This window comes from Rutilus rutilus (genome assembly GCF_951802725.1).
Source record: "Rutilus rutilus genome assembly, chromosome: 16".
Lineage (NCBI taxonomy): Eukaryota > Metazoa > Chordata > Actinopteri > Cypriniformes > Leuciscidae > Rutilus > Rutilus rutilus.
In genome coordinates, this window is record NC_140224.1 from 5,227,282 (window position 1) to 5,254,775 (window position 27,494).

A 27,494-nucleotide genomic window follows, 5' to 3' on the forward strand; every position below is an offset into this window, starting at 1 on the left:
GGTGCTTGTTAATGATAATAACTAAACACTGAACTCACATGTAAATAAGCCTAAATCAAATATGTTAATATAAAGTGAAACTAAACCTTGGACTAAACCTCTCAAGTTCATATGGATTAGTTTTACAATCTCATTATGAACTTTTTAAAGCATCAAAATGTTGTTTCATAGGCTGTCAATGGAGAGACTGAAATCTCTCAGATTGGATCAAAAATATCTTCATTTGTGTTCCGAAGATGAACGAAAGTCTTAGGCTACAGGTTTGGAACAACTTGAAGGTGAGTAAATTATGACAGAATTTTCATGTTTGGGTGGACTATCCCAAATGGTAGTATACACGCACACACACACACAAGCATTTTGACTGGGAGACATTTTTTCATTAAACAGCAAACATTTATTGATTTAATTTTAATAACTGAGGTCTGTCATAGCTGTCATGCTTTAGACATTTAAAACATAAATCCTCTTAAATACTACAGAATCATCTAATGTTCAATATAATTACAGATATCATAAGTTTCATATAAAACATTAGCAGTGTATTTTGGATTTTATCCTATTCTAACTCTAGGCCTCATGTTATTGTGACAGATAGCAAATTGTGAGTTTAAAAATACAATGGGTAGAATTACGAACAGTCAAGTATCATCAAGATAAGATGATACAAGAGACAAAATTTAAATATTACAGAAAACATCAACCATGATCAATAAAGCTGACACATAATGTACAAGAGAAGTCAATTGAATTAAACAAGCTCATATTGGTGTGCACAAAAACACAAATGTATTTTTTCACAGCCAACACAAACTTGACAAGAGAAGAACTGTGATGATAGATTTAGTGGATGTGGCCGCAGATGAAGGTGCTGCGGTTTTTACCTCCTGTGATGTCACAACTCTGCCATTCAAGGGCTGAACTCCTCTGAAGTTCTTGGTCGTCAGAACTGAAGGGCTTCCTTTGAAAAAGGTAGTTGTGCTGAAGCGGTTGATCTGTTTTGAGGAATAAATTTAACTGAGTGACTTTTAGGTTTTAACTCAGAATATGATGAATGTTGCCATCTAGTAATATACGTATATGATTTTTATGAATTACTCTACTATAGAGTTGCCTTGACTTACAAAGTCCTGGCTGACTTTGATGGTATCTTTGAACACAGTCCAGATCACAGCTTCATTGCAGTTGGGTGTGGTTAGGGAGCCTTGATACCGGTAATATTTAGTCCTGTTCACCCCTTCAAGCAGACTGTCCATTGTGATTTGATTCATGATGTCTGTGGTTGAATTACCTAAATACACAAAAACGTCAAGAGGGTGTGAGGAAACTACTTGGCCGTCTTCAGTTTTGTGCTAATTTGTTGTTAGATCATATCGGTTAAGAGAAATTAACAAAATATACCAAGTTTTTAATGGGATGAATTGCAAGACTTCATACTGATAAAAAGAGTTTCTGTTACGTGCTTGATGTTAGAGGTATGATTGCATTAAATTTAAGTGAGATATAATTGCTGCAGCATGTGCAATAAACAGAAACAACCGATAAAAAAGAATAACTTACAGAACTAAATACAATTATCAGAAAAAACGCAGAGTGAACAAGTTACAAAACAATATAAATAAAATAGAATACAAACATAAAAAAACAAGTGTCACCAAATTGAAGAAGAGATAATAAAATTAAAAAAACGATTCCTTCAACTGATAACCCAAAAACCACAAAACTAACTAGAAATTGTAGAAACAAAACCGAGTTCCCTATCGTCCGGTCACTACGACGTACGTCGTGGTGAACGACGAATAGGAATCTCGCTAGAGAGGCCAATCTACTTCGAGTGAAACTGAAACAAGCCAATACACATTGGCGTGCAATCATTTGCATCAGCTGTGCAGCCTCGCAGCGCGGGTATTTAACGAGCAGCTGGTGCGATTGCACTTCAGCTTTTTGCTTCGGAGCCAAGCACTTTGATGCATCTATGCAGAGTGAACTTCAGAGAACGAGCTTTCTGGACCTCTCCTTCCCGGTGCGGGTGTTACAACATCTCTTCTCTTTTTCTCTGTCTTTTTTGTTTTGGTATTGAGCAAACAAAAAAGCTGTTATAACAGCTGGTAAGGTGCGCCATCAGAGCGCTCAGCTGGTAAGACCTGCCAGCGAGAGAGAGAGACAGCGCACAGACAGGTGCACATTCCTGTCTGTGTTAGCAGTTACTGTTCCCCTGCGTGTTTCAGCACCAGTGAGAGCAGTCCCTAAAAGAGCTTACACAGATAGAATGCGTCTTTTTATAGATGACTTTCTATGTGTTTCTGGATGCGGTCGTTACCTGGGCTTGTGGGATGGTCACGATCGTTGCCTCGTGAGTCTGGGCATTAAACACGCTGAGGCAGCTTTTGTGGATGAGTCATGTACCCATTGTGGGAAGATGACCATCGCGGAGCTGCGGTCGTGACTCACGTTCCTGCAAAGGGGCGGAGTCCCCGTGCCTCTGTCTCGATCCAATCCTCCTCAGAGGGTTGCTTCGGGCAGTGACATGGGAGACCTAAGGATTACGGTGAGCGCGTCTCCTTCGGGGAACCAACCCCCTAGGAGCCCTCACCTCTCTCACGCTCCGCATCCAGTTGAGCCACCATTAGAGAAAGCTGGACCATTCTCGCGGTGTATACCGGTTGTCTCCTTTGGGGCTCCCCGCGAAGATCAGATGTCGATCGCTGCATCGGAGGGTGGGTCAGACTTCTCCGCGGATGACGACTCGGCACCGCTACCTCCTTCGGGTGTGTCAGCGGTGCCTGAGACGGACCCGGAGATGATGGCCATGCTTTCCCGGGCCGCCAACGGGGTCGGACTCGTGTGGAATCCTCCACCGCATCCCGAACCTTCGAGGTTGGACGATTGGTATCTCGGGGTGGCGCGCGCTGGTTCTCAGCAACCCACCCCAGTGCCTTTCTTCCCGGAAGTGCATGAGGAGCTTACGGGGACGTGGACGGCACCTTTTACTGCCAGAAACCATCCCGGTGGCTCCTCCTCCCTCACCACCCTTGATGGCGGGGCGGCTAAGGGATACACGCGTATCCCGCCAGTGGAATGGGCTGTTGCTAAGCAACTGTGCCCTAACTCCACTTGGCGTGGAGAACGGTGTCTTCCTTCCCAGGCCTGTAAGTACTCGTCGGATTTAACCGGCAAGGCTTACAAGGCCTGCGGGGAAGCTGCCTCTGCCGTGCACGCCATGGCGTTGCTGCAGGTCCATCAGGCCAAGGCACTGAAGGACCTGCACGAGGGTGGTCATGATCCCCAAGTCCTCCAGGAACTTCGCATTGCGATGGACCTCGCGCTTCGTGCGACGAAGGTGACCGCGCGGTCGGTGGGTCGTGCAATGTCCACCTTGGTGGTCCAGGAACCTGGCTGTGTCTGGCCGACATGAGGGAGACCTACAAGCTCCGGTTCCTGAACTCCCCCGTATCCCAGACCGGCCTCTTCGGCAACGTGGTCGAGAACTTCGCCCAGCAGTTCTCAGCAGTACAAAAGCAGACTGAGGCCATCAAACATATCCTGCCGCGGCGGCCAGCTGCTGCCTCCAACCCACCATTGGTTTGCAGTGATCGACCTGAAGGTCGCATACTTTCATGTCTCGATTCTTCCTCGACACAGGCCGTTTCTGCGCTTTGCATTCGAGGGTCGAGCATATCAGTACAAGGTCCTGCCCTTCGGGCTGTCCCTGTCTCCCCGTGTCTTCACGAAAGTCACTGACGGGGCCCTTGTTCCCATGAGAGAACAGGGCGTTCGCATTCTCAACTATCTCGACGACTGGCTCATACTAGCACACTTTCGAGATCAGTTATGCGAACACAGGGACCTCGTGCTCATGCACCTCAGCCAGCTGGGCCTTCAGGTCAACTAGGAAAAGAGCAAACTCGCCCCCATGCAAAGGATCTCTTTTCTCGGTATGGAGTTGGATTCAGTCGCACAGACAGCGCTCCTAACAGAGCAACGTGCTCAGTCGGTGCTGAACTGCTTGAACACGTTCAAAGGCAGGACGGCAGCTCCACTGAAATTCTTTCACAGGCACCTGGGGCAAATGGCAGCGGCAGCAGCGGTAACTCCGCTCGGGCTGCTTCATATGAGACCGCTTCAGCACTGGCTTTACGGCAGAGTCCCGAGATGGGCGTGGCATCACGGCACTTACCGGCACGCAGACCTTCATTCCGTGGTCAGACCCCTCGATCCTGTTCCAGGAGTTCCCTTGGAACAGGTGTCCAGGCATGTTGTGGTATTCACAGATGCCTCTGCCACCGGCTGGGGTGCCACGTACAACGGGCATGCAGTGTCAGGGGTGTGGACGGGCCCCCAACTGCATTGGCACATCAACTGCCTCGAGTTGCTTGCAGTATGTCTCGCTCTGAGACGCTTAAAAAGGCCGCTTCAGGGCAGAGACGTGCTGGTCCGTACGAACAACACTGCGACCGTTGCGTACATCAACAGACAAGGTGGTCTACGCTCCAGCCGCATGTCGCAACTCACCCGCCATCTCCTCCTCTGGAGTCAGAAGCATCTGAGGTCGCTTCGAGCCATGTAGCAAACATGGGACTGGTGTGCTCAACCGTGTGGCAGACGAGCTATCACGAGCTGTGCTTCCGGGAGAATGGCGACTCCACCCCCAGGTGGTTCAGCTGATTTGGAGAGAGTTCGGGGAGGCTCAGGTAGACCTGTTTGCCTCCTCAGAGACCTCCCACTGCCAACTGTTTTACTCACTGACCGAGGGAACACTCAGCATGGACGCATTGGCACACAGCTGGCCCCGGGGCCTTCGCAAATATGCATTTCCCCCAGTGAGCCTACTTGCACAGACACTTTGCAAAGTCAGGGAGGACGAGGAGCAGGTCCTTCTGGTGGCTCCCTATTGGCCCACCCGGACTTGGTTCCCAGAACTCATGCTCCTCGTGACACTCCCTCCCTGGCCCATTCCTCTGAGGAAGGATCTTCTGACTCAGAGACGGGGCACCCTATGGCACCCGCGTCCAGACCTCTGGAAAATCCATGTCTGGTCCCTGGACAGGACGTGGAGGTTCTAGGTGACTCACCCCCAGAGGTACTTAACACCATCACTTCTGCGCGAGTGCCGTCTACGAGACGTGCGTATGCCTTGAAGTGGAACCTGTTCGTCGAGTGGTGTTCCTCTCGTAGAGAGGACCCCCGAAGATGTTCGATAGGGTCAGTGCTTTCCTTCTTGCAGCAAGGGTTGGAGCGAAGGCTGCCTCCCTCCACCCTCAAAGTACATGCTGCCGCTATTTCAGCATATCATGACCACATAGATGGCAAAACAGTTGGAAAGCATGACCTGGTTGTCAGGTTCCTTAGGGGGGCGAGACGATTAAATCCTCCTCGTTCCCCCTCCATACCCTCTTGGGGCCTTTCCCTGGCCCCCCTTTCCCTTTCCCACTTCAGGATACTCCCTTTGAGCCTTTGCAGTCAGCAGACTTAAAGCTTCTCTCCTTGAAGACTTTGCTGCTGATTGCACTGGCCTCGATCAAGAGGGTAGGGGACCTGCAAGCATTTTCGGTCTACGAATCGTGCCTAGAGTTCGGGCCGGGTGACAACCATGTTGTACTGAGACCCCAGCCTGGCTAATATGTGCCCAAGGTTCCTACCACTCCCTTTAGAGATCAGGTAGTGAACTTGCAAGCGCTGCCCCTGGAGGAGGCAGACCCAGCCCTGGCTTTGCTTTGTCCCGTTCGCGCTCTGCGTATGTACGTGGACAGAACTCAAAGCTTCAGGACCTCAGACCAGCTCTTTGTCTGTTACGGAGGCCAGCAGAAGGGAAAGGCTGTCTCCAAGCAGAGGATGGCCCACTGGATAGTGGATGCCATCGCCTTGGCTTACCAAGCTCAAGGCGTTCCCTGCCCGCTCAGGTTGCATGCACACTCCACGAGAGGCGTTGCATCCTCCTGGGCGCTGGCACATGGCTCCTCACTAACAGATATCTGTACAGCTGCAGGCTGGGCGACACCTAACACGTTCACTAGATACTATAGCCTACGTGTAGATCCTGTGTCCTCCCGTGTTCTCACCCTAAACGGGTAGAAGCACTGTGAGTACCGGCTCTGTCGGCTTGCTGCATCCTACTGTGCACCCTTATTGCTCCAGAGTCAAAACCTGTTGAGTCCTCCAAACACCCTCGGCCCGGACATGGCGGAGCGTCCGGTGCCAGGCCTTTATCCGCTGAATCCTTGAGAACTGGGTCTAGGCTGGATCCCATTTGTGTGACCCTGCGGGGATCCCTACTGCTCCTAAACGGAAGCCCGTGTCTTTCCCTTGGGCTAAGTCACCCACTATTCATATGCAGTACAACCCTTGGGTTAGTCCATATGTCTGTTCCCACATAACTCTCCTAAAGAATGTGGCTCCCGCAGCATTCCCCTCCCTCAGATCGGGCAAGCTTTCCCAGTGTTATCCAATAATCTCACTGTATGGGTTATCACGGAACAACAGTGACGGATACTCTCGGTGTAAGCCCTCTCCTATCATCCTTCCAGGGCGCTGGATGGGGTGCAGCAGCTGTGGTGCTTTGGTAGGGATTCCTATTCGTCGTTCACCACGACGTATGTCGTAGTGACCGGGCGATAGGGAACGTCTCGGTTACATATGGTAACCCTCGTTCCCTGAGGGAGGAAACGGAGACGTACGTCCCATCGCCACATCTGCTGCTACCCGCCGGGGCGATCAGCTTTTCAGGCTTGGCTCATCAGCAAAAAACTGAAGTGCAATCGCACCAGCTGCTCGTTAAATACCTGCGCTGCGAGGCTGCACAGCTGATGCAAATGACTGCACGCCAATGTGTATTGGCTTGTTTTAGTTTCACTCGAAGTAGATTGGCCTCTCTAGCGAGATTCTTATTCGTCGTTCACCACAACGTACGTCTCCGTTCCCTCCCTCAGGGAACGAGGGTTACCATATGTAACCGAGACGATCTTCAGCGTATTCGACGCTTTACATTAACTACGCTAACTAAAACCAAACATACAAAAAGTGTATTTTTTGAGATCACTCTTAACCTAACTAACAATGAAGATATAAGTGTAGATGTTTGCAAATTGCTGTAAGAACGCCAATCAACAGAATTAGAAAGTGGCTCAAACCGGCAACATATAGTAGTAAACAAGTAGTAAATTCAGAATTAGGTAACTTTGGCTAATCAAGAACAAATACTACACGAATTTAGGCTCTGATAATGTCTGATGTTGCTCTTAACACAAGACTCAATTACTAATGCTGAATCAGTGAAGACTATTAAACTGAGATAATATTTGCAATACATATCGTTAACCAAAGTACAAACCCAAAGATAGTTCGAAGTACGAAAATCACATGGCAAACATCGCTTTCACAGAATTGAGTGAAGTCTGACGCTGATCTGGCTCACTACTCAAAAGTGAAAAATCTGTCAACATTGTTGTTCCAAAACCTTTATGACTTTCTTTTTTCTGTGGAAAACAAAAGAAGGTATGTCTCTATGATTTATGCCTGAATGCCATTGTTGTTTTGGACCCCACTGACACAATGTATGGACAAAAACAGTTGAAACATTCTTCAAAATATCTTATATTGCGTTTCAATGAGGAATGACATGAAGGTGAGGAGTGACAAAATGTTCATTTCTGGGTAAACTATCAACAACAAACTATTTATTTACCTGAAATAGAGATATTTTTCAAAAAGGATGTTAGGATATCCCAACTTTTTGTTTTGTTTTGTTCATTGGTTCCCTGTTGGTTAAATAAAAATAATAAACATGAGCACACAACTAAGCCATGAATATACTTTAAGGTTTGCGCTTGCCTCTGGATATAATAAACGTGGTCTTGCTCACCTCAATAAAGAAACCAAGAACAGCCAATCCTGTGTTGTCATTAGCAGCAAGAGCAGCTGCCACACTCCCGCTGTATTTTGAATGGACATTCACAATGTGCAGCTGAGAAACAGAATCAGACGTATAAAGATAACGCATTTGTGATAATGCTATGTGGAATAATGCAATGCATTTGCAGGGAAAATGAATTCATTGTTACCTCCATTGGGTATTGTTTGCCATCCACAGTGTGTTCGGAGCCAAGCGAGGAGCTGCCGTTTCCCCAGTGGAGATGGAATTGTTTAGTGTTGTATAGACCTGGAAGATCACCTCCTTGCACTGTCATTTTATCATCATCCAGGGTGACCACCACTGTGAAGACAATTGACATATTAGATACAAGGTCCAGGACATGGAATACAGTGACGTTGTGCATCACTGAAGCTTTATCTGCGCCCCATCCACCTTATTTTTCAGTTAAGAACAGTGTTAATTTGTAATTGTAATTTTAATGTGTCTAAAGCCTCGGGTTGCCAACTTCAGAACAGGAAAATGAGGGACACTCAAAATATTTGTACTGTATACAATTTACACTATATAGTGTACGTCATTTCAGTGTCTGCAGTTAAGTATGTGTTTAAAAGGTTATCAGACATAAACACCTTTGTATTGCTTAACCTATTTATGTACAATTTAATTCTAAAAAGAATTGTAATGTCATACATAAAAAAATATCACATTACAAACAAACCATCGTTCAAGATAACAGCATTTATCTAAATAAAGTTGAACATAAGCTACTATCAATGAAGTGAAGTCTACGTTTTTTAATCAGTTTTATTTGATAAACATGACACAATATGACATGACAACGACATGAAAAGAGTGTTTACTGTTATAATAAACTGATTTGAGAGCTTTAGAAGAACTAAAGGTGTTCGAATAAACACGAAACACACGTGATCGTTGTCATGCGGTGAATCCGGCCAATCGTGGAACAGCTGTGTCGTCAACAGCCCTCGTGCGGCCCAGTGCAGCCGCTCTTGAGAAGCTGCGCTGGCTGAGTTCTCCGGCTACTCTCGAATCGCTCTCGCGGTACTTTGATGGCATACGTCACAGTCACGTGGCGTCGGGGCTGTATCAAGTCGGACAAAATTTCTAACCGGCATGCACTGGTTTAAGTCAGCCGCCGATCGGTCTGCGCAGAGCTGCATGAAGTCGAACAAGCCTAAAAACGTCATTTTTTCCTCTCGCGATAAGTCATTCCAAAAATCATGGCAACGGATGTTGGTAGGTTTATGTACTATATCCCACAATCCCAGCCACTGCACTGAACATTATTATTAATCAAAGGAGACCTATGTGTGTTTTCCAAGCATTAATGGTAAGGAACGACCCTTATTATACTTGTAAGTGGCACATATGAGGAGTTTCTGGGTGTTTCTCCCTCATATCTGCTTCGAGGTCTTGATTGCGGCATTCGAGGTTTAGACTCCATTATTCACCTAATTCTTTTGTCTTATATGAATTTAATAAAGAACTCTGTGTCGTATTCTGTCCAAACACACCGCGTCATCTATGTCAGGTGACCTGTAAATTGTCACAGTGTCTGGTTTGTGTTTCCCCGGGTCTCCACTAGAGGTCTCTTCCCCATACTGTCACCATTACTTCTGGAACTGCATTTCCCACGACCCTTGTCTGTTCTCATCACTCATCATTGCAGTGTGTGTGTGTGTGTGTGTGTGTGTGTGTAATGCGCAAAAACTGTTTCCATTGCAGATTTGCAAAATATTTCTTTTTCGAATTGCCTGAAAACCCACCTCATGCGAGCGTAAAAACATTTTTGCGATAAAAGGTAGTTTTTGCAAAAATTACGTGTTTCCATTATTTTCAATTCGCAATTTCAATTTGCGCAATTTGAAGGGTAATGGAAACGCGGCTAGTAAAGACATTTATAATGTTACAAAAGCTTTCTATTTCAGATAAATCTCTTATGACCTTTATATTCATTAAAGAATCCTGAAAAAAAAAAAAAACTTTTTTAAACATTAGGCCTAATAATAATCAGAAATGTTTTTTTTTTTTTTTGCATATTATTCCATCAGGTAGATTACATGTATTCTTGCATGGCTGGATGTTGGACTCATGAACAATCAATCAAAATTGATTTGCCCAAATCAAAACGTGGACAGTGAAAGGGAATCACCGTTAGCGCGAGACGAGTCGGGCTTGAAGCGGAAGTGACCAGACGTTAGAAGATTATGTTCGCAAATCAAACAATGATTTGTCTCAAAAGAATTTTAAAAAAGCTGTTATTGGATGATGAGAGGTGTCGAAGTAAGTGTCGTGATCAGCACTGCTGCTGTTGCTGTTTTCGCGAGACAGGGGTAGCTGCAGCTTGGAGTAATGGGCGTGGCAAGAGGTAAGGGCGTGGCAAGAGGTTTCTCATGGGTCAAAGGAGTTTCCTCCTGGACAGAGTCAGAGCCAAGAGCTGTGTCCCAATAGGCTTGTTTGAGATGAGCAAAATCTGCGCAGAACCGATCACTGGTGATCAGCGCGAGATGCATGCCGGTTAGAAATGTGTCCGAGTGCGGGCCGCCTTGCTCTGATGTCACGCTGACATATGTCAAAAGTCTCTCGCGAGCGCAAGGCACACGTGTCGGATTCTGCAGTCGAGCGCAGTTGCTCTCCACCGACTGCGCTGATCAAAAGCACGATGGGAAACGACTTGCTGACGACACAGCTTAATGATCATTGGTTTAAACAACTGTGATGTATTGGTCTCTTTTAAAATGTTTGATTTTGGACTTCCGGCTTAACGATCTATGGAGTAGGACGCAATTTTCGGAGCTCCTGCAGTTAGCGTTAAATTACGTTCATTGGCACATTTTCGCGTTATTTTTCTTGGTGTGTGTTTTATCTAACACTTCTTCTTTTACTATTGCTGAGTAAAATGCCGGCTAAACCCAAATCTGGCAATGCTCCATCTGCTGCGCTTCAGCGGCCTGCTGCACACGCTTCATCCCCGCCTGTTAGTGATTCCTCCTCCCCTTGCGACAGTGCTGTAATGTCCGCTGCCCCACCCGATTTCAAGGAGGAGCTGCTCGCATCACTTCGTAAAGAGATGGCGGCTATTTTCAAAACCGAGCTCCAGGCTGCCCTAAGCGAACATTTTACGTCTATCAAGACGGAGTTGCAGGCAGTTAAATCCGAATTGACTGGTACTATTACAAACATGCAGGCTAAAGTGAGCGCCTTGGAGAGCACGGTAGGTGAAATGGAAACTTCACTCTCCACCTGCAGTGATGACATTGCTTCGCTACAGTCTAAAGTGGAACATCTGTCTGCCGGGCTGCTAAGAGTGGACAATAAATGTGAGGATCTCGAGGCCAGATCGCGTCGCAATAATATCAGGATCATAGGTGTGCCCGAAGACTCAACCAGCTCTTCCATGATGTCGGCTGTCTCCACTCTGCTCAAAGAGGCCTTTCAGCTGGATAAAGAGCCCATTTTGGACCGCGCTCACCGCACCCTGCAGGCCAAGCCCAAACCTGGGGAACGCCCACGTCCCATAATCGCCCGACTGCACTATCATACAGACTGTGTGGACATTCTGCAGCGAGCTAGAGCCCAACAAAGAATTAAGATCGGTGATATGGCTATACATATCTTCCCTGACCATACCGCGAAGACTGCCCGTGCCCGTGCTGCCTTCAATGACATCCGCCGCCAGCTCCGTGAGATAACGTTGCCTGGGTTACGGTATGGCCTTCTCTACCCGGCGCGCCTCCGTGTTACATATGACGGTACCGAGAGAGAGTTCGAATCACCGGAGGACGCCAGAGCATACATTAAGACATTAACCAAGTAAGAAATCTGGTATCTTTTCAAGCAGTTTTACCATCGTGGAAGTGGTATGGACAATTACGATCTTTTTTACTTAACACACTAAGTGCTTTGTTACAGCTGATGTTCATCATGGGTGCCTTGTTCTTTATTGTTGTAAGTTGCGGGAGCCCGTCTCAAGCTTAAGCTTTCCATTAGGCAAATGCCGGTAGCCTTGCCCTTAGGGAATTTACTCCTAGTGGAGTTAGCACTGGGTTCTCCATCGTTTGGGGATGGGGTCGATGTAAGTGCTTTGGTGAGGGTGGGAGGGGTTTGGCTAATGTTCAGCCTGTTTGGCCATCCAGTTTATGTGTGTATGTCTGTGCGTGTGTTTGTTGTTAACCCCCCCCCCCCCCCCCTTTTTTTTTTTTTTTTTTTTTTTTTTTTTTTTTTCTCTCTCTTTCTTTCTGGGGTGGTGTTCTGCATTCATCTACGGCTCTTAGTTAATAATCCATAAATGTCTACCAACACTGGTAATTCAGGACCCACTATTAGAGGTTCTCATATTAGGTTTGTGAGTTGGAACATCAAGGGTTTGGGAAGCCCCATTAAAAGATCTAGGGTATTTACTCACTTGAAAAGGCTTAATGCGGACATAGTGTTTCTACAAGAAACCCACATGCGCACCACAGACCAGGTCAGGCTAAAATGCCCGTGGGTCTCTGAGGTGTTTCACTCCAACTTTAACTCTAAAGCCAGAGGAGTTGCTATTTTAATTGGTAAATCAGTTCAATTCTCTACTTCTAAATTGATTTCTGATGAAAATGGCAGATATTTAATCATTTCAGGCACGCTGTCACACATTCCTGTATTACTGGTCAATATCTATGCTCCAAATTTTGATAACCCAGATTTTATGAATAAGGTATTTGAACGTCTCCCTTCTCTGCATGATAACCTCCTCATCTTTGGAGGGGACATGAATTGTGTTATTGATCCTAGGTTAGATCGCTCCTCTCCCAAAAGTTTGACCCCATCATTAATGTCCAGGTCGCTCTCTGACTTCATGGCCAAGAATGGTTGCATTGATCCCTGGAGATTCTACAACCCTACCATCAAGGAGTATTCTTTTTTTTCACATATGCATAAATCCTTCTCTCGGATTGATTATTTTTTCATTGATGCTAAACTTATCTCCAAGGTGTCAACGATTAAATATCATCCTATAGTTATCTCTGACCATGCCCCGCTCTCTTTAGATATTCAGCTTTCTCCGCAATCCCGATACTCCTCACCATGGAGGTTAAATACTCTGCTCTTATCAGATGATAAATTTAACTCTTTTATTGTATCTTCAATTGATGATTTTATCATGATCAATCAAAACAAGGCTGATCCTATTTCTTGTTCACTGCTATGGGAATCACTCAAAGCATACTTGCGAGGTCAAATAATTTCCTACTCTGCACATTTAAATAAAACTCGAATAGCCAAACTTCAAGAGCTTTCAACTAGATTGGACAAATTAGATCAACAACTAGCCACTTGCCCCTCCCCTAAACTGCTCAAAGACCGTGTTGATTTACAAACTGAATTTGACCTCGTTACGACTACTGAGGCAGAGCGCCTTCTTTTGCGCTCGCGTTCCACATATTATGAGCATGGCGATAAGGCAAGCCGGCTCCTGGCCCATCAGTTGCGTCGCCAGGCTGCCTCACATATGATTCTTCAAATCAAGGATCCCTCAGGCACACTGCATACTGACCCTAATTCCATTAACTCTGTATTCTGCTCATTCTATTCTTCTCTGTATAAGTCCGAGTCCTCATCTGACGCTTCTGACATGGGTGCTTTTTTAGATAGTCTCGACTTTCCTACTATTAGCCCACATGTTACCAAAGATCTTGATCTGCCGCTATCAGTTGATGAAATCAACACTGCTATAAACAACATGCAGAATTCTAAAGCTCCTGGCCCGGATGGATTCCCAGTGGAATTTTTTAAAAGATTTCAATCTAAATTGACCCCGATATTGCTTTCTGTATATAAGGAATCTCTGCAGGTTGGCTCTCTCCCTCTTACTTTAAGACGAGCCTCCATAAGTCTGCTGTTAAAGAAAGACAAGGATCCCAACCTCTGTGGTTCTTACAGGCCCTTGTCTTTACTAAACGTGGATGCAAAAATCCTTGCTAAGGCTCTGGCCAGCCGCTTGGAAAGATTTCTTCCGGCCATGATTTCAGAAGAGCAAACTGGCTTTATTAAGGGCCGTCAGTTATTTTACAACGTCCGCACCCTTTTAAATATAATATACTCGAAAAATTCTACTATAACCCCTGAAGTGGTCATTTCAGTTGACGCTGAGAAGGCATTCGACAGGGTCGAATGGAACTTCCTGCTTGCCGTACTAAATAAATTCGGGTTGGGTGATTCATTCATTTCATGGGTACGCCTTCTCTATACATCTCCACAAGCTAGTATCTCCACCAATGGCGTCCAATCTGCTTATTTTCCTTTATCTCGAGGCACCCGACAGGGTTGTCCATTATCTCCTTTACTCTTTGCGCTGGCAATAGAGCCTTTGTCAATCTATTTGAGATCCTCCTCCATTTTTTCTGGTATATCACGTTTTGGAATGGAATTTAAACTTTCTCTTTACGCGGACGACTTGTTGTTATATGTCTCCGACCCCGGCCGCTCTATACCAGTAATTTTGTCCTTTATTCAGAAATTTGGTTCTTTTTCAGGTTACAAAGTTAATATCTCCAAAAGCGAATGTTATCCTGTTAACGCTCTAGCCTGTCAACTGAGTCAGTCTGATATCCCCTTCAAATTGAGCCCCTTAGGTTTTAAGTATTTAGGAGTTAATGTAACCAGAAAGCTAACCTCCCTTTTTTCTGCCAATTTCTCCCCTTTAATGTCTAAAATTAAGTCTGACTTTCAAAGATGGAGGGGCTTGCCATTATCGCTTATAGGTAGGATCAACACAGTTAAAATGAACATTTTACCCAAGTTCTTGTTTCTATTCCAATGTCTCCCTCTATTCCTATCTAAGCGCTTTTTTAAAACTATTGATCAGGATATATCTAGCTTTTTATGGTGTGGAAAGGCATCCAGAATAAGTAAATCAATTCTTCAGAGATGTAAACTTAATGCCGGACTCTCTCTCCCAAATATCCAATTATACTACTGGGCAACACATATTCATAAGATCTCATTTTGGTCCAAATCCACGCATCCCCCATGGTGCAAGTTAGAGATAGATTCATGCAGCTCATCCTCTTTGCCGGCTTTGCTCACCTCCTCTATCCCTACCAACTTCTCTGGCTTTACAGATAACCCAGTGGTAATTTCCACTCTAAAAATTTGGTTCCAACTTAGAAGGTATCTTAAATCTACTTCTCCATCTATTTCAGCTCCTTTGCTAAAAAATCATTTGTTTCAACCTGCCCTATCTGATCCCACGTTTTCTACATGGTATGACAAAGGCCTGAAAACTTTTAAAGATTTCTATAGAGATGGTACTTTCCGTAGCTTTGCAGATTTGTCTAGTGAATTTCAACTCCCGCCATCTCACCTTTTCCGCTATTTCCAAATCAGGCACTGTGCCAAATCCTTGTTCCCGGCCTTTCCCTCATCACCCCCTCTCCAAGTGTGGGAAGAATTTCTCTCTCCAGACCCCCCTCAGAAGTCTTTCATTTCAGAAATCTATAACAAACTTCTGAATCATGATACCTCATCCATCACCAAAGTTAAGGCTGCCTGGGAGGGTGAACTTGGGTTGGAGTTGCATGACACATGGTGGGACGTTGCCCTCAACAAAATCCACTCTAGCTCAACCTGTGCCCGTCTAACTTTGATACAATTCAAAGTATTGTACAGGATCCATTTCTCCAAGGCACGCCTGTCACAAATTTTTCCCACTGTCACCGACAGCTGTGACAAATGCCATACCTCTCCCTGCAATCTAACGCATATGTTTTATTCTTGCCCGTTAGTTTTTTCTTTCTGGCAGAGGTACTTTGATATTATCTCTGAAATACTTGTGACGAATTTAACTATCTCTCCCCATATTGCCATATTCGGATGCCCAGAGGATTATACTAGATTTACATCAAAGCAATTAGACATCTTTGCTTTCACATCTTTACTGGCGAGACGACATCTCCTTCTCCACTGGAAATCTACAAAAGCCCCTTCCAGCGCTCAATGGCTAAGGGATGTTATGTTTTTTCTGAAATTAGAAAAGATTAAATATTCTCTGAGAGGTAATTCCAACAAGTTTTACAGTAAATGGCAGCCCTTTTTAACTTTCTTTAAATCTCTTCCCTCTTTTCCCCCTGATTGATGGAACACCCCCCTCCCCTCCCCCTCCCTTATTGTTGTTTATCAGTTATTGGTTTTATTTATTTATTTATTTCTGCTTTTGTGAACTTGTGAATGCCTGTATGTTTTGAACTTTGCACTTCGTTTGCTTTGTGTACTGGTTTTTTTTTTTTTTTTTTTTTTTTTTTTACATATTGTACGTTTAAAAAAAAAAGGAAAAAATAGCTAAGTATGGCTTTATTGTTGTGTCATCTCTACCTCATTGTTATGTATTTTTCAATGTGCCATATTTTTCAATAAAAATATCAAAAAAAAAAAAAAAAAAAAAAAAAAAAAATGTTTGATTTTAAAACTCTGATATCATGTTTATATGTTATGTGTGAATATTCCCAAACTATCTGACAGCGCGATCTCTTTGGGTTATGCAATTTAATTTTGATAAAAAAAAAAAAAACACATATGTCTGTATTAAAGACGATATCCATCTTTGATCTCACAGGTGTCAGATCCACTGCGAGAAGAGAGAACTGTCCGGCTTGCCTGCACTTTTTTCTCTCCTCCTCTCACTGCAGCCGCCTACTCTCGCATACATTTCAGGCGAGGCAAGGCGCATCTCAAACAAGCCTAATGTGAAGGCTGCATCCTCCGAAGGCCGTATTTGAAGGCCGATTGCGTCACAGCGGCGCAACGAAGGACGTCCCAATTCAAAGGCTGCATCCTTGAAGTCTTCAGTCCTTCGAAGGATGCAGCCTTCACATTGGGACACAGCTATAAAGAGAGAAAGTTGCGACAACTCTATTCACTCCAATGGAATTGTTTTTTTGAGCCTCTCAATAGTTCCCGGAAGTAGCAGCAGCGCGGTAGAACAGACCGTTTGTGATGCAATTTTAGACGGTAAGACGTTTAAAGAATAAGATTGTATATTAGTACATCTGAATCAAATTAAATTGTGTATTAAAGCATGCTAGTTGACTATTGCTCTCTAAATTAGTATTTTTAGGGGACGTTATCAGATAAAAGAAAGGTCACTGGATAAAGTTAGTAGCGCAAAACAAACCACGAACAGCCTATTAATGGTTAAAACCGTTCTATTAATGCATTTTTATCCTTAGTTGTGTAATAAGAGGTAAAGGCTTCTAAACAGGTGTTAAATATAACATTGGGGAGTGTGATAGTTATAGGTGGAAGTGATAAAATGAGAATATCCATTTCATTCCTAATTAAATGTGCATTATCCTTATTTTAGATTGCATATGAGTAACAAAAACGTATGGGTGGAGTTTTTTTGGCACTGTGTTTCTGTTGACTGTTGATACTGTTGATTATGTTTCAGCTCAGCTGATTTTTTGGATTGATTCGTGAGATTAAAAACAATGCTTAAAAGCAGCAAGCCATAAAAAAAAAAAATCACACTAGACTAAATGGGGAACAATACTAAATACCACAACATGTAATATATGCTACTATAATTTGTCCCGTTTTTGTCTCCTTAATCTCTTTCAACACAAGAAAGTGGATCCTGAAGACTCCCTGCACTGACGCTGTACCTTCAGTACAGTTTAGTACCTTCAGTTTCAGCTCCTTGGATTTTACAAGACTTTCCTTGCTCCTTATTTTTAATAAACATTAAACTTCCCAGTGTTGGTCTTTGTGAAAAAGTTCAGATGCACCCAAGTATGATTAGTGCACAATTTAGCACAAAATCGTTAGTTCTATTTAGACTGCTCCTGCTGACTTGAGCATATTTTCTCCTCTCCTCTGATCCGACCACTACAAGACCAACATAGAGGAAATGACAGACAACATGCTTGACGTGCAGTTTTTCAGACATTTATAAATCCCATTGTGCTAAATCAATGCTATATATATATATGTATGTGTGTGTGTGTGTGTGTAATTGACAAATAAACCTTCAAAAATGGTGTTTTTTAAAAATCTTTTCAAAACTGATGTAATGTATATTTTTGAGTCATGAACTTTGACTTTTTGAAATTTAAACAAGTTTCAGTTGTAAACATTTCTAAGTGTTTAAATTCAACTGACATGGAAAGTGTACCACCCTACCCATACTTGAAAGCGGTTTTTACCAGTATTAGAGAGATCTACAACCCTTTTCACTCATCATTAAGGCTCCTCTGGACGATGCATTATCATGTATACTGTAATTACCATAATAAAATAACCATGTTTGCAGTTGTGCCCCCTTGACATGCAAATTCCTGGACAAAAGTTTTTCAATTATCTCAACCGCTTTAAAACTATTGAAATGTATTAACGTTGTTTATATAAAAGGTTCAAATGATGCCATAGAATTTCATTTTTTATTTTTTATTCTTAAGACACCATTTGAGTTTTTTAGACTGTTTATTTGTGCGGATAGTTGCTACTATAATATGAATCAGTGAAGGAATGAGTTTTGACTTAGAACACAAGCCTTTGATGACAAAGTCAATTGACGTTTCAAAAAATTTATTGTAAAAATGACAACTGAATAAATGTTTTTGGGATAAAATGGTGTTTGTTTTGCTTCATTGATTAATGTCACTTAGAAGTTTATTAAACTGTTTTTACTTCATTTTATAATTATATGGTGAGTGTTTGATCAAACACGTATATATGTATGCCTTTATACAGCAAAAACATTTGCTGTACCATTATTATAAAAATAACATTACTTTTAGTTTGTATGTACTGTACTTTAAATGAAAGTACAAAACTAGTATGACTTTAATAGCGTCAGGAGACATTTTTATCTTTAAAATAATAATTTAATTTGTTTTTTAATGATTTTTAAAAAGTCACGGTGGTGATGACGTCATGTAACCCGCGCCATACAGAAGGTTTCGAACATAGGTAACGTACTTTTGAATGTATTCTCAATATCATTATTGCTATTTTTACAGTGAAAGAAATGTATTTGGTCTTGTATAATTGTTTGTTGGCCAAAAGTGATTAAGTTTATGGCTCGCTTTTATGCGGATCAGGAAGCTTTCGCGTCCAATTGTAAAGACCTTACGGCACGCCCCATTCCTCATGGCACGCCCAGAGAATGTCTAATATGGCGAGAAGTTTCACTCTCACTACACTTCCGGCTTCTGAACTGGTTGCAGTTCCACTCTGATTCCATATGAGGGCGCTCACAGGACGAGTGCAGAATGAATGGAGGTCAATGGCGGTATACCCCTCAAAATCCACTTTTCTCAGGATATAATTTTTTGTCTAGTAATTTGAATGTTGTATTCGAAAGGAGATGCAAAGAAATTACACATTGCTGGGTGTTAGATTTTTTAGAGTCACTTATTTGCTTTAAAAAGTCTTTCAAAATGTCAATGACGTCAGAATGCTGACGTCATTAGCAGAATGCTAGCGTGTTATGGGCAACAACAACTCAACCTGTAAGAAATCAAAAGGACATAAGTACTCGTTCATTCAACTTTCGACCTAAAACCCATGTTGACCTTGCAAAATCTACAATCAGATCTGAGATTTCTCAACGGCAATCGGGTGAAAGAGACACATTTAGCTGTCTAGCCCCATTGACTCCCATTCATTTTGCACTCATGGCGATCGCCCCCAGTGGAACTCTGGTGGTACTACAGCCAAAATTCGGTACAATAGGGCTTAATAGGGAGTGGGTAGGCTCTCCGTAGACGGGCTCTGGCACGCCCCATTTCTTTCCGACCTTATGGCACGCCCTGAAAAGTGAAGCTAAAACGTCTCGATCGCCCCCCGGTGACTGGTCCTAGTATAGGTCATAAGCCCCGCCTCCCCGTGTTATTCAACGGGACGTGAGACCAACTAAACAATTAAATACACTTCAAATATATTTTTTCCAAAGGTGGTTTCTTTCATTTGCTGTCGTTTATATCACGCTGATGTAAGTTCAAGAGTCTGTTTCAAAAATAAGTTGTTTTTTAGTTAGTTACGTGATGCGGTGGTGTAACGTCATGATTGACAGCTGTGATTGACAGGTTCTCTGAGCGAAGTAGTCACTGAAGCACCAACGGACATTTTTTTCGGGATCTTCGGAGGACTGCGGAGATTGTATTTACTTTATATTAACAAGCCCCTTGTCGTACTGCAATCAATTTTTTAAAAAGTGTGCAGAATGCACTCTCCCTGAGTGCATTCTGCGAGAGTGAGGGCGGAGCGCATAGACATAATAAATACGAAAAATGTATTTATTATGTCTATGACTGCGCAGGTCTGGTCCCGAGATCGCTACTGCGCAGACTCAAGTTCCAATATGTCAGCGCCATATCGGGACCATAGATCGGGACACTGGCGGCTTCAGTTCTCAGGAAGAGAGCGAAGGGGCGTCGTCCATCTTTTTTTACAATCTATGGTTTTAGCCATAGACATAATAAATACATAGACGCCCTATTGGCCGCTTTGGAACGTTGCTGCGATACGTCAACGCGTCCGCCATTTTGCGGAGGGCAAGACTGCTGCTGTTACGCCAGTACCAAAGAAAGAAAATGTTCCTAGGGATGATTTTAACAACTTTCGTCCCATTTCTAATCTTCCTTGTTTGGCAAAAATACTTGAGCGTGCTGTTGCCTCTCAACTTTGTAATCATCTTACAACCAATAACCTCTTTGAACCCCTTCAGTCAGGTTTTCGTAAATTTCACAGCACTGAAACAGCGTTGGTCAAAGTTACCAATGACTTGTTAATGGCCTCGGATTCTGGTTCTACCTCACTTCTCATTCTTCTTGACCTTAAAGCTGCCTTCGATACTGTGGATCACGGTCTTTTACTTTCCCGTTTAAAAACTGCTTTTGGAGTATCTGGTACAGTTTTGGACTGGTTTAAATCCTATTTTACCGACCGTACCCATTTTGTCTCGATGGGTGGCTTTAGGTCTGACACTCGTCCGGTGTTCACAGGTGTTCCTCAGGGATCAGTTCTGGGCCCACTACTTTTTAATATTTATCTGTCTCCGCTTGGACATCTGTTGCAATCTCTCGGTCTTAATTACCACTTATATGCAGACGACACTCAAATATACATCCATTCTAAACCTGGCGAAGACATTGATGCTCTTTATCTTTCTGGCTGTATTTCTGAGATTAAGGCATGGATGAATAATAACTTTCTTTGCCTGAACAGTGGGAAAACTGAGGTCATGCTTATAGGTTCCCGTCATCAAATTCGCAAAGCAGCCTCACTATCCCTGTCTGTCGATGGCTCTGTCTTAGAGACCCAGAGTAAGATGAGGAACCTTGGTGTAATTTTTGACACCAGGCTCACTTTTGATTATTTTGTACAGAACACTGTGAAGGCATCTTTTTTCCACCTTAGAAATATAGCCAGACTGCGTCCCATCCTAAATCTATCTGTTGCCGAGAAACTGATTAATTCATTTGTGGTCACGAGACTGGATTATTGTAATGCAGTTCTAGCTGGAGTTTCCAAATCTACAATTAACAAATTGCAATATGTCCAGAATTCAGCAGCCCGGATTCTGACGGGAACCGGAAAATTCGAACATATTACTCCAGTCTTGAAGTCTTTACACTGGTTACCGGTTAAGTTCCGCGTTGACTTTAAGGTCATGATGTTAACATATAAGGCTTTACATGGCTTAGCACCGCAATACTTGTCTGATTTACTAAACAGTTACACTCCAACACGTAGACTACGCTCTTCACAGTGTCACTTATTAACTGTTCCACAAACGCACCTAAAATCTATGGGTGACAGGGCCTTTTCTGTTTATGCTCCAAACCTTTGGAACTCTTTACCGCGTGAACTCAGGGAAGCACAGACTTTGGGTATTTTTAAAGTTCTTCTCAAAACTTATTTTTTTAAGCATGCATTTGATTGTTGATGCCTTTGCGGTTGGTGTATTGTAGCTTTTATTATTAATTTTTGCTGTTTATGTTATTATTAATTACCGCTTTTTGGTGGATTGTGATTTTATGTTCAGCGCTTTGAGAAGCCACTTTTAAAGGCGCTTTATAAAATAAAGCTTATTATTATTATTATTATTATTATCAAATGCAAATGAACAGGTGAGCTGCGGTTTTTCTGGATAACCGAACTCACCCCCCCCCCCCCCCCCCCCCAAAAAATTTATCAACCGATTTCAGTGGTTTGTATGTGGTGTACAAAAAAGTTCCATCTCTAGTTATTTAAAATCTCGATAGTTAGATTTATAAAATATTTTGTTTAATAAGGAATGGCCAAAGCTCAGGCTTGTCATGTATTTGGCTTTTTATTCTTGGATAAGAATTGTGAATACTTAGATATTATTTAATTTTCACATTAAATTAAATAAAGTTTTCTTATTGTGGAAAAAGCATATTCTGTCATTGACCTGATTTTAGCAATAACAAAGATAACTGATGGATCCTTTATGGTAGGCTACATATGATATGGTACAACTACAGTGCAATGCAAATAGTAAATATAAGATAAAGTGAGAAGTAGGCTAATAGTAAATAGTTTAGTCAATAAAATAAACAAACAGTATACAGCAAATAAAATAGTAATGAAAAGTATAATTATATAATATCATAAGTACTATAAAATAATAATAATATATTGATTTTTGCATATAGTTAATGTATAATACTATAATAATAGCAAAATAATATGAAATATCAATTACAGAATATAGACAATAAAAAATAATAAGTTAAATAGTTACTATGAATAGTACAATAATTTAACAGCATAACTATAATAGATTGATAATCGCAAGTGGTATATTATAATAACAATAATAAATAATGTAAATTTATATATTTAAAAATATTCTTACATAGGCTATATAAAATAAAATTACGCAACCCTGTCTCTTTTTGTTAAATTTCAGTCTTTAAAAGGTATAAGAAGCTATACAAGTCAAGAAATACAGTAAACGATTCAGTCAAACACACAGCAGGCTACAACGTTAAAGTTAAATCGCCTAAATATATATAAAGTTATGAAACTTCACTTTGCCCTCAGCCAAAACGATTTGCCAAGGAACAAATTATAGATTAATGAGACTAAAGATCGCCCGTTAGATATACACAAGACGAATTATTCTCATGTTTAACCACTAGACTAAAGACATCAGATCCAGCGGCGCCGAGGTAAGGCTGTTCTCGGCGGGGTACATGAGCGCTGAGCGCCCGGTGATCGCTGGATCTCACAACTCCGAAACTGTCAGATAACATTTTTAAAAAGGCGCTATCTTTATAAATAAACCACAGATTTGAGCTTTACACAACTACATTGTCGACTGAAAAACTCTTAAAACTACATTTCGTGACACAATAACAGTAGTATTTTTAAATTTCGCGGCCTTTCTCCTCTGAAAATAAAAATAGTAAATGAAATACAACCAGAAACAAATTTTCAGTTTTGCTTGTGAAAGGTAATTCCCTGAGACCTGTTTTCAATTGTGTGGCGATTTGTAAATCCCCAAGCAGCACAAGAAATAGGCATTTTTCTCAATTCCCGTTATGAGAGGTATGGGAAAGTTGCCCTCCGCAGTATGGCGGCGCCGTTGACGTACGATCCAGCGGCCAATAGGGCATCTATGTATTTATTATGTCTATGGTTTTAGCAGTCAGTGGATAGATCAGCGGGACAAAGGAGGTCACGCACGGGACAAATAAATAGGCCCAAAATACGGGACGTCCCGATTAATACAAGGCTTCCGGTATCATTTGCTTCAGGCTATTTGTAGCTGTACATCGTTATGCTGCTTGATATTGCAAACTGGTATTTCTTCCCATATTATGTTAAAGTATTGTATTAATTATCAACATGCTGGTGGGTTGCAAACAGCTTTACAGTTTACTGATACAGTATATTTCCTTATAGCGGCTAATAAATCGGAAGTCTCGCACATTCATAGAAAACACCTTACTTCTGCGTTGAAAAATAAGGTGAATAGGCCTACCTCTTTTACAACTTTAAAGGGGTCCTTGATTATGATTTCACTTTTTTAACTTTAGTTAGTGTGATGTTGCTGTTTGAGCATAAACAATATCTGCAAAGTTATCACCAGTTAACCAATCAGCACATTTCGTGTTTCGGAAAGAGGGGCTTCATCGAAAACGACGCGTTCAACCCACTGATCTATATAGAATGACATTATATAGATCAGTGATATGTAAAAAATAAGTTTTTTTTTTTTTTTTTTTTTTTTTAAACAATCAAGCATGAAAACATATTCTAGTAGCCTACACCCTAAAACAAAATTAAGACTTCTTAAAAGGGCATAAAAGGACCACTTTAAGTTGCCTTTGTAGTCAGTATATGATATGAACAAAAAGAGGAATCAAATAACTTTTATCCTTATGTTATCTGTCAGTTTATCACCTATAGTTCTCAGTTTTGTATACTTTTCTGGAGCTTTGTAATGTGAAACTTCTCATGTTGCCGTCTCTTAAGGATTGATCGCTTTTGTTAGAAGCCTATATTCCTCATTCGGAAGCCCATTTGAATAAATCTGATAAATAAATGTAGCAACTATAGGGGAGAGTGGGGTGATTTGTGCCAGGGGGGGAAGTAGTTCCACCCTTGTTTCTGGAAAACCATAGAAGAAATTGGTCATGTGACCACATCATTTTGAAAAGCAATCACTTTTACTCATCCTCCAAAGAAGAGAGACACATGGCATGAGAGTTAAGCATATTTTAGTGCAAAAAACTGTTTTTTCCCTTTCAAAGTAAAATTTCTATGATTAAGGTTTTTTGATTGTAGTGTCTGACCAATTATAGACAAGTTTGAAAACATTTCACACATGTTTTAGTGCTTTAGTAGGCTACAAAATGAGTCTATACAGTTAGCATGATGTTAGCTCTTAACTGCTGGATCATGCTAGTTTTTCAAACTTGTGGGTCTGGGGTGATTTGTGCCAAAGGGCCTGGGTTAAGTTGTGCCAGATCCAGACCACCTAGACCAACATTCTCAGAGGGGATAATCTTGAGAAGTGAGGAGATGGGCATGCCTCATCATTGTTTTACTTGGGCCTGCCTGTTATTTGTTTAATTTAGCTAACACTGATTTCAGTTTTGAGTTTGCACTATGTTATTAAAGAGAAGTTTTATTCCTTTTTTAAGTGGCCTATGTCACAATAGGATGTTTAGAAATTAGCCTAGTCACTTTATTCTTATATGTTACATAATTGACAGACAGCGCTATGTCAACAGGCATCTATTGCCAAAGCCTTTTTGCCTGAAATGATTCACAAATATCATATATTGTGTTGCTATGGTGCTCTAAATGGTTGCTAGGGCGTAGCTTGATAGCTTCACAATGATCCTGAGAGACTGATTGGTCGTCTGAGTAAAATGAGCCCGCCCCCTTGTCTGACACTGTGATCCAGAGTTATGTTCAATACAAAATCCCTATGCAATTGACCATAGTAGGAAAAACGCATGCTATGGTATTCCAGGGTGACAATATCTAAATAAACCTTAAATGAGTAATTTTGTATTGAATTTTTCTTGCTTTCATATAGCAGTATGGTTCATAACATTAAAATGTTCTGTTTTACTTCAGAAATCACTGGCACAATTTACCGCCAATGTTTTCCCCCAAAGGCACAACTTCCCCCGCACCAGGGGCAAGTTGTGCCATGAGACCACTTTTTTTCCAAGAGCTATATTTCTGAAACAATTTATTTCGGATCCAAAGTGATTGTTCTCAGGGATGCACCACATCCTGAAATACATCCTTAAGTTGAAGGCATTACTGCCATGGCCTCACTTTAAAGTCACTTTGAGTAAAAACTGGCACAACTCACCCCACTCTCCCCTAGGCTATTTTGTAAAGACGAACAAATCCTAGATTTTTTTTTTTTTTTTTTTTTTTTTAAATCAAGGTTCCTAGTGCTCCGTGCTCCTTACCAGACTCGCCGGAGTTAGCGATTGACAGTAAGGTGGAGTTGTCATCAAAACCAGTGAAGTTAAATGAGGTCAGTTTAGGATTTCGCTGAACACTTGCAGTCACGATATTAATGGGAGATTGCCTGGATCCACTGCAGGACTGTGGAGCAATATGAGACCAGGTGGTAAAATCTATTACAAATTAGGGATAAAAAAAAAAAAAAAATCTACTTCAGAACAAGTTTTAAATATATAACATTTTATAATAAGATTTAGCCTATATTAACTTTTATAAAGTGGAATATTTTATAATATAATAAATCACACTTACTGCATGGTGGCTTGTGATAGCACCATTCTGTTTTGGTTTAAAGGAAAACATTAATAAATATAACCAATGAAACAGCAGAATTTCCATCAAAAAAAGTTTCAAGCGCCTTTAGTGCCTATTTTAATAGGAGTAGTCCTTTTTTGGAGTAAATTAAGTTGAACTTGAGTTACTCACCCACTGAGGAGCCCTCGCCGTGGACGGAGGGACACAGAAGAGCAGCGAGGAAAGTTACCAGCAAGACAATCATCTAAATCAAACAAGAAATCATTACAATGGCAATCAATGCTGCTAACAGAATTTAACCTTAAGTTAATTATATTTGATATGAGAAACGAAAGAAATCGAAAGAAATAGGTAGTTATGGTCTTACATCTTTTACTTGATTCATCTGTCAGTATACTGAAAATTAATGTCTTCTTCCCCTCCTTTAATACTCTTCTCAGCTCACCTGTAGTGGGTGTGTCACTTTCATGCGTTTCGCATCCCTGAAAGCTATTCCGCTCAAAAGCATGTGATCCCGTATCATTTATCTTTTACTTTTGAATAGCAATCAATAAGCCACTTAATTTATCTGGTTGCGTTTCTATCTTCCAGCATCACTTCGGTCACGTTCTCCAACCGTTCTCCAATGACGGAAGAAACCACGGTTTTGCAATCTCGGGAATGATCAGATTAATTATATCAGTTGATTTGCTATCCTACTTGTCCGTTTAAATGTTTTCACTTAAACTCTTTATTGTTCATCTTTTGATGCTTCTCATTTTTAACACATAATTGGTCATTCGTTTTTGCCCATCAAAGCAGTCTATCCAACTCGGTAGATCTTATGAGAAAACGTCATTTTACGATGCGATTCCGAATTTTTGCAACTGTGATAAAAGATCCATTTTAAATTCAACATATCTGTACAAAATAATGGAATATCTGCGATTCCTATGTTTCTAGCAAAAATCTGAATAATATCATCAGAAAATATCATCAGATATTTTATTTATTTGTTCTGATAAAATATCATCAGAATAAACAGCTACTTTTGAATGGATGTCAATGATGAAAGATGCTTCCAGAACCAGATGGTGGAAGTCATGATATCTCCGGGGTTAATGGGACCATGCAAACCAGAAAAACCTTAAGAGGTAACAATAAAATACAGGTAAAAGTCAGGTAAGAGAGAAGGCAGTGGCAGGGCAGGAGATCTTACAAAGATTTTTAGAACAAAATGAAAGCAAATCCGTTAGTGGTGCGTATAGCAGATCGTAAGAAAACGTGTGAATGAATAAATATGATGAATTCATAATCCACCAATTAACCAAAACGTACCTCAGGAGTAGACAGACAGAGAGAA

General features: G+C 41.7%; 1 protein-coding gene across 1 annotated transcript; it reads right to left on the reverse strand.

Moving 5' to 3' along the window:
- Positions 1-379: 379 nt before the first annotated feature.
- Positions 380-26,552, reverse strand: LOC311306065 (carbonic anhydrase 4-like). The gene is made up of 9 exons (XM_084434243.1): positions 26,520-26,552; positions 26,324-26,396; positions 26,150-26,176; positions 25,840-26,010; positions 8,058-8,209; positions 7,859-7,960; positions 7,682-7,754; positions 1,125-1,291; positions 380-995 (listed from the first exon to the last, which is right to left on the reverse strand). Exons 1-9 carry the CDS (start codon positions 26,535-26,537, stop codon positions 798-800), a joined length of 981 nt encoding a protein of 326 aa, XP_084290369.1. The 5' UTR covers positions 26,538-26,552; the 3' UTR covers positions 380-797.
- Positions 26,553-27,494: the final 942 nt, after the last annotated feature.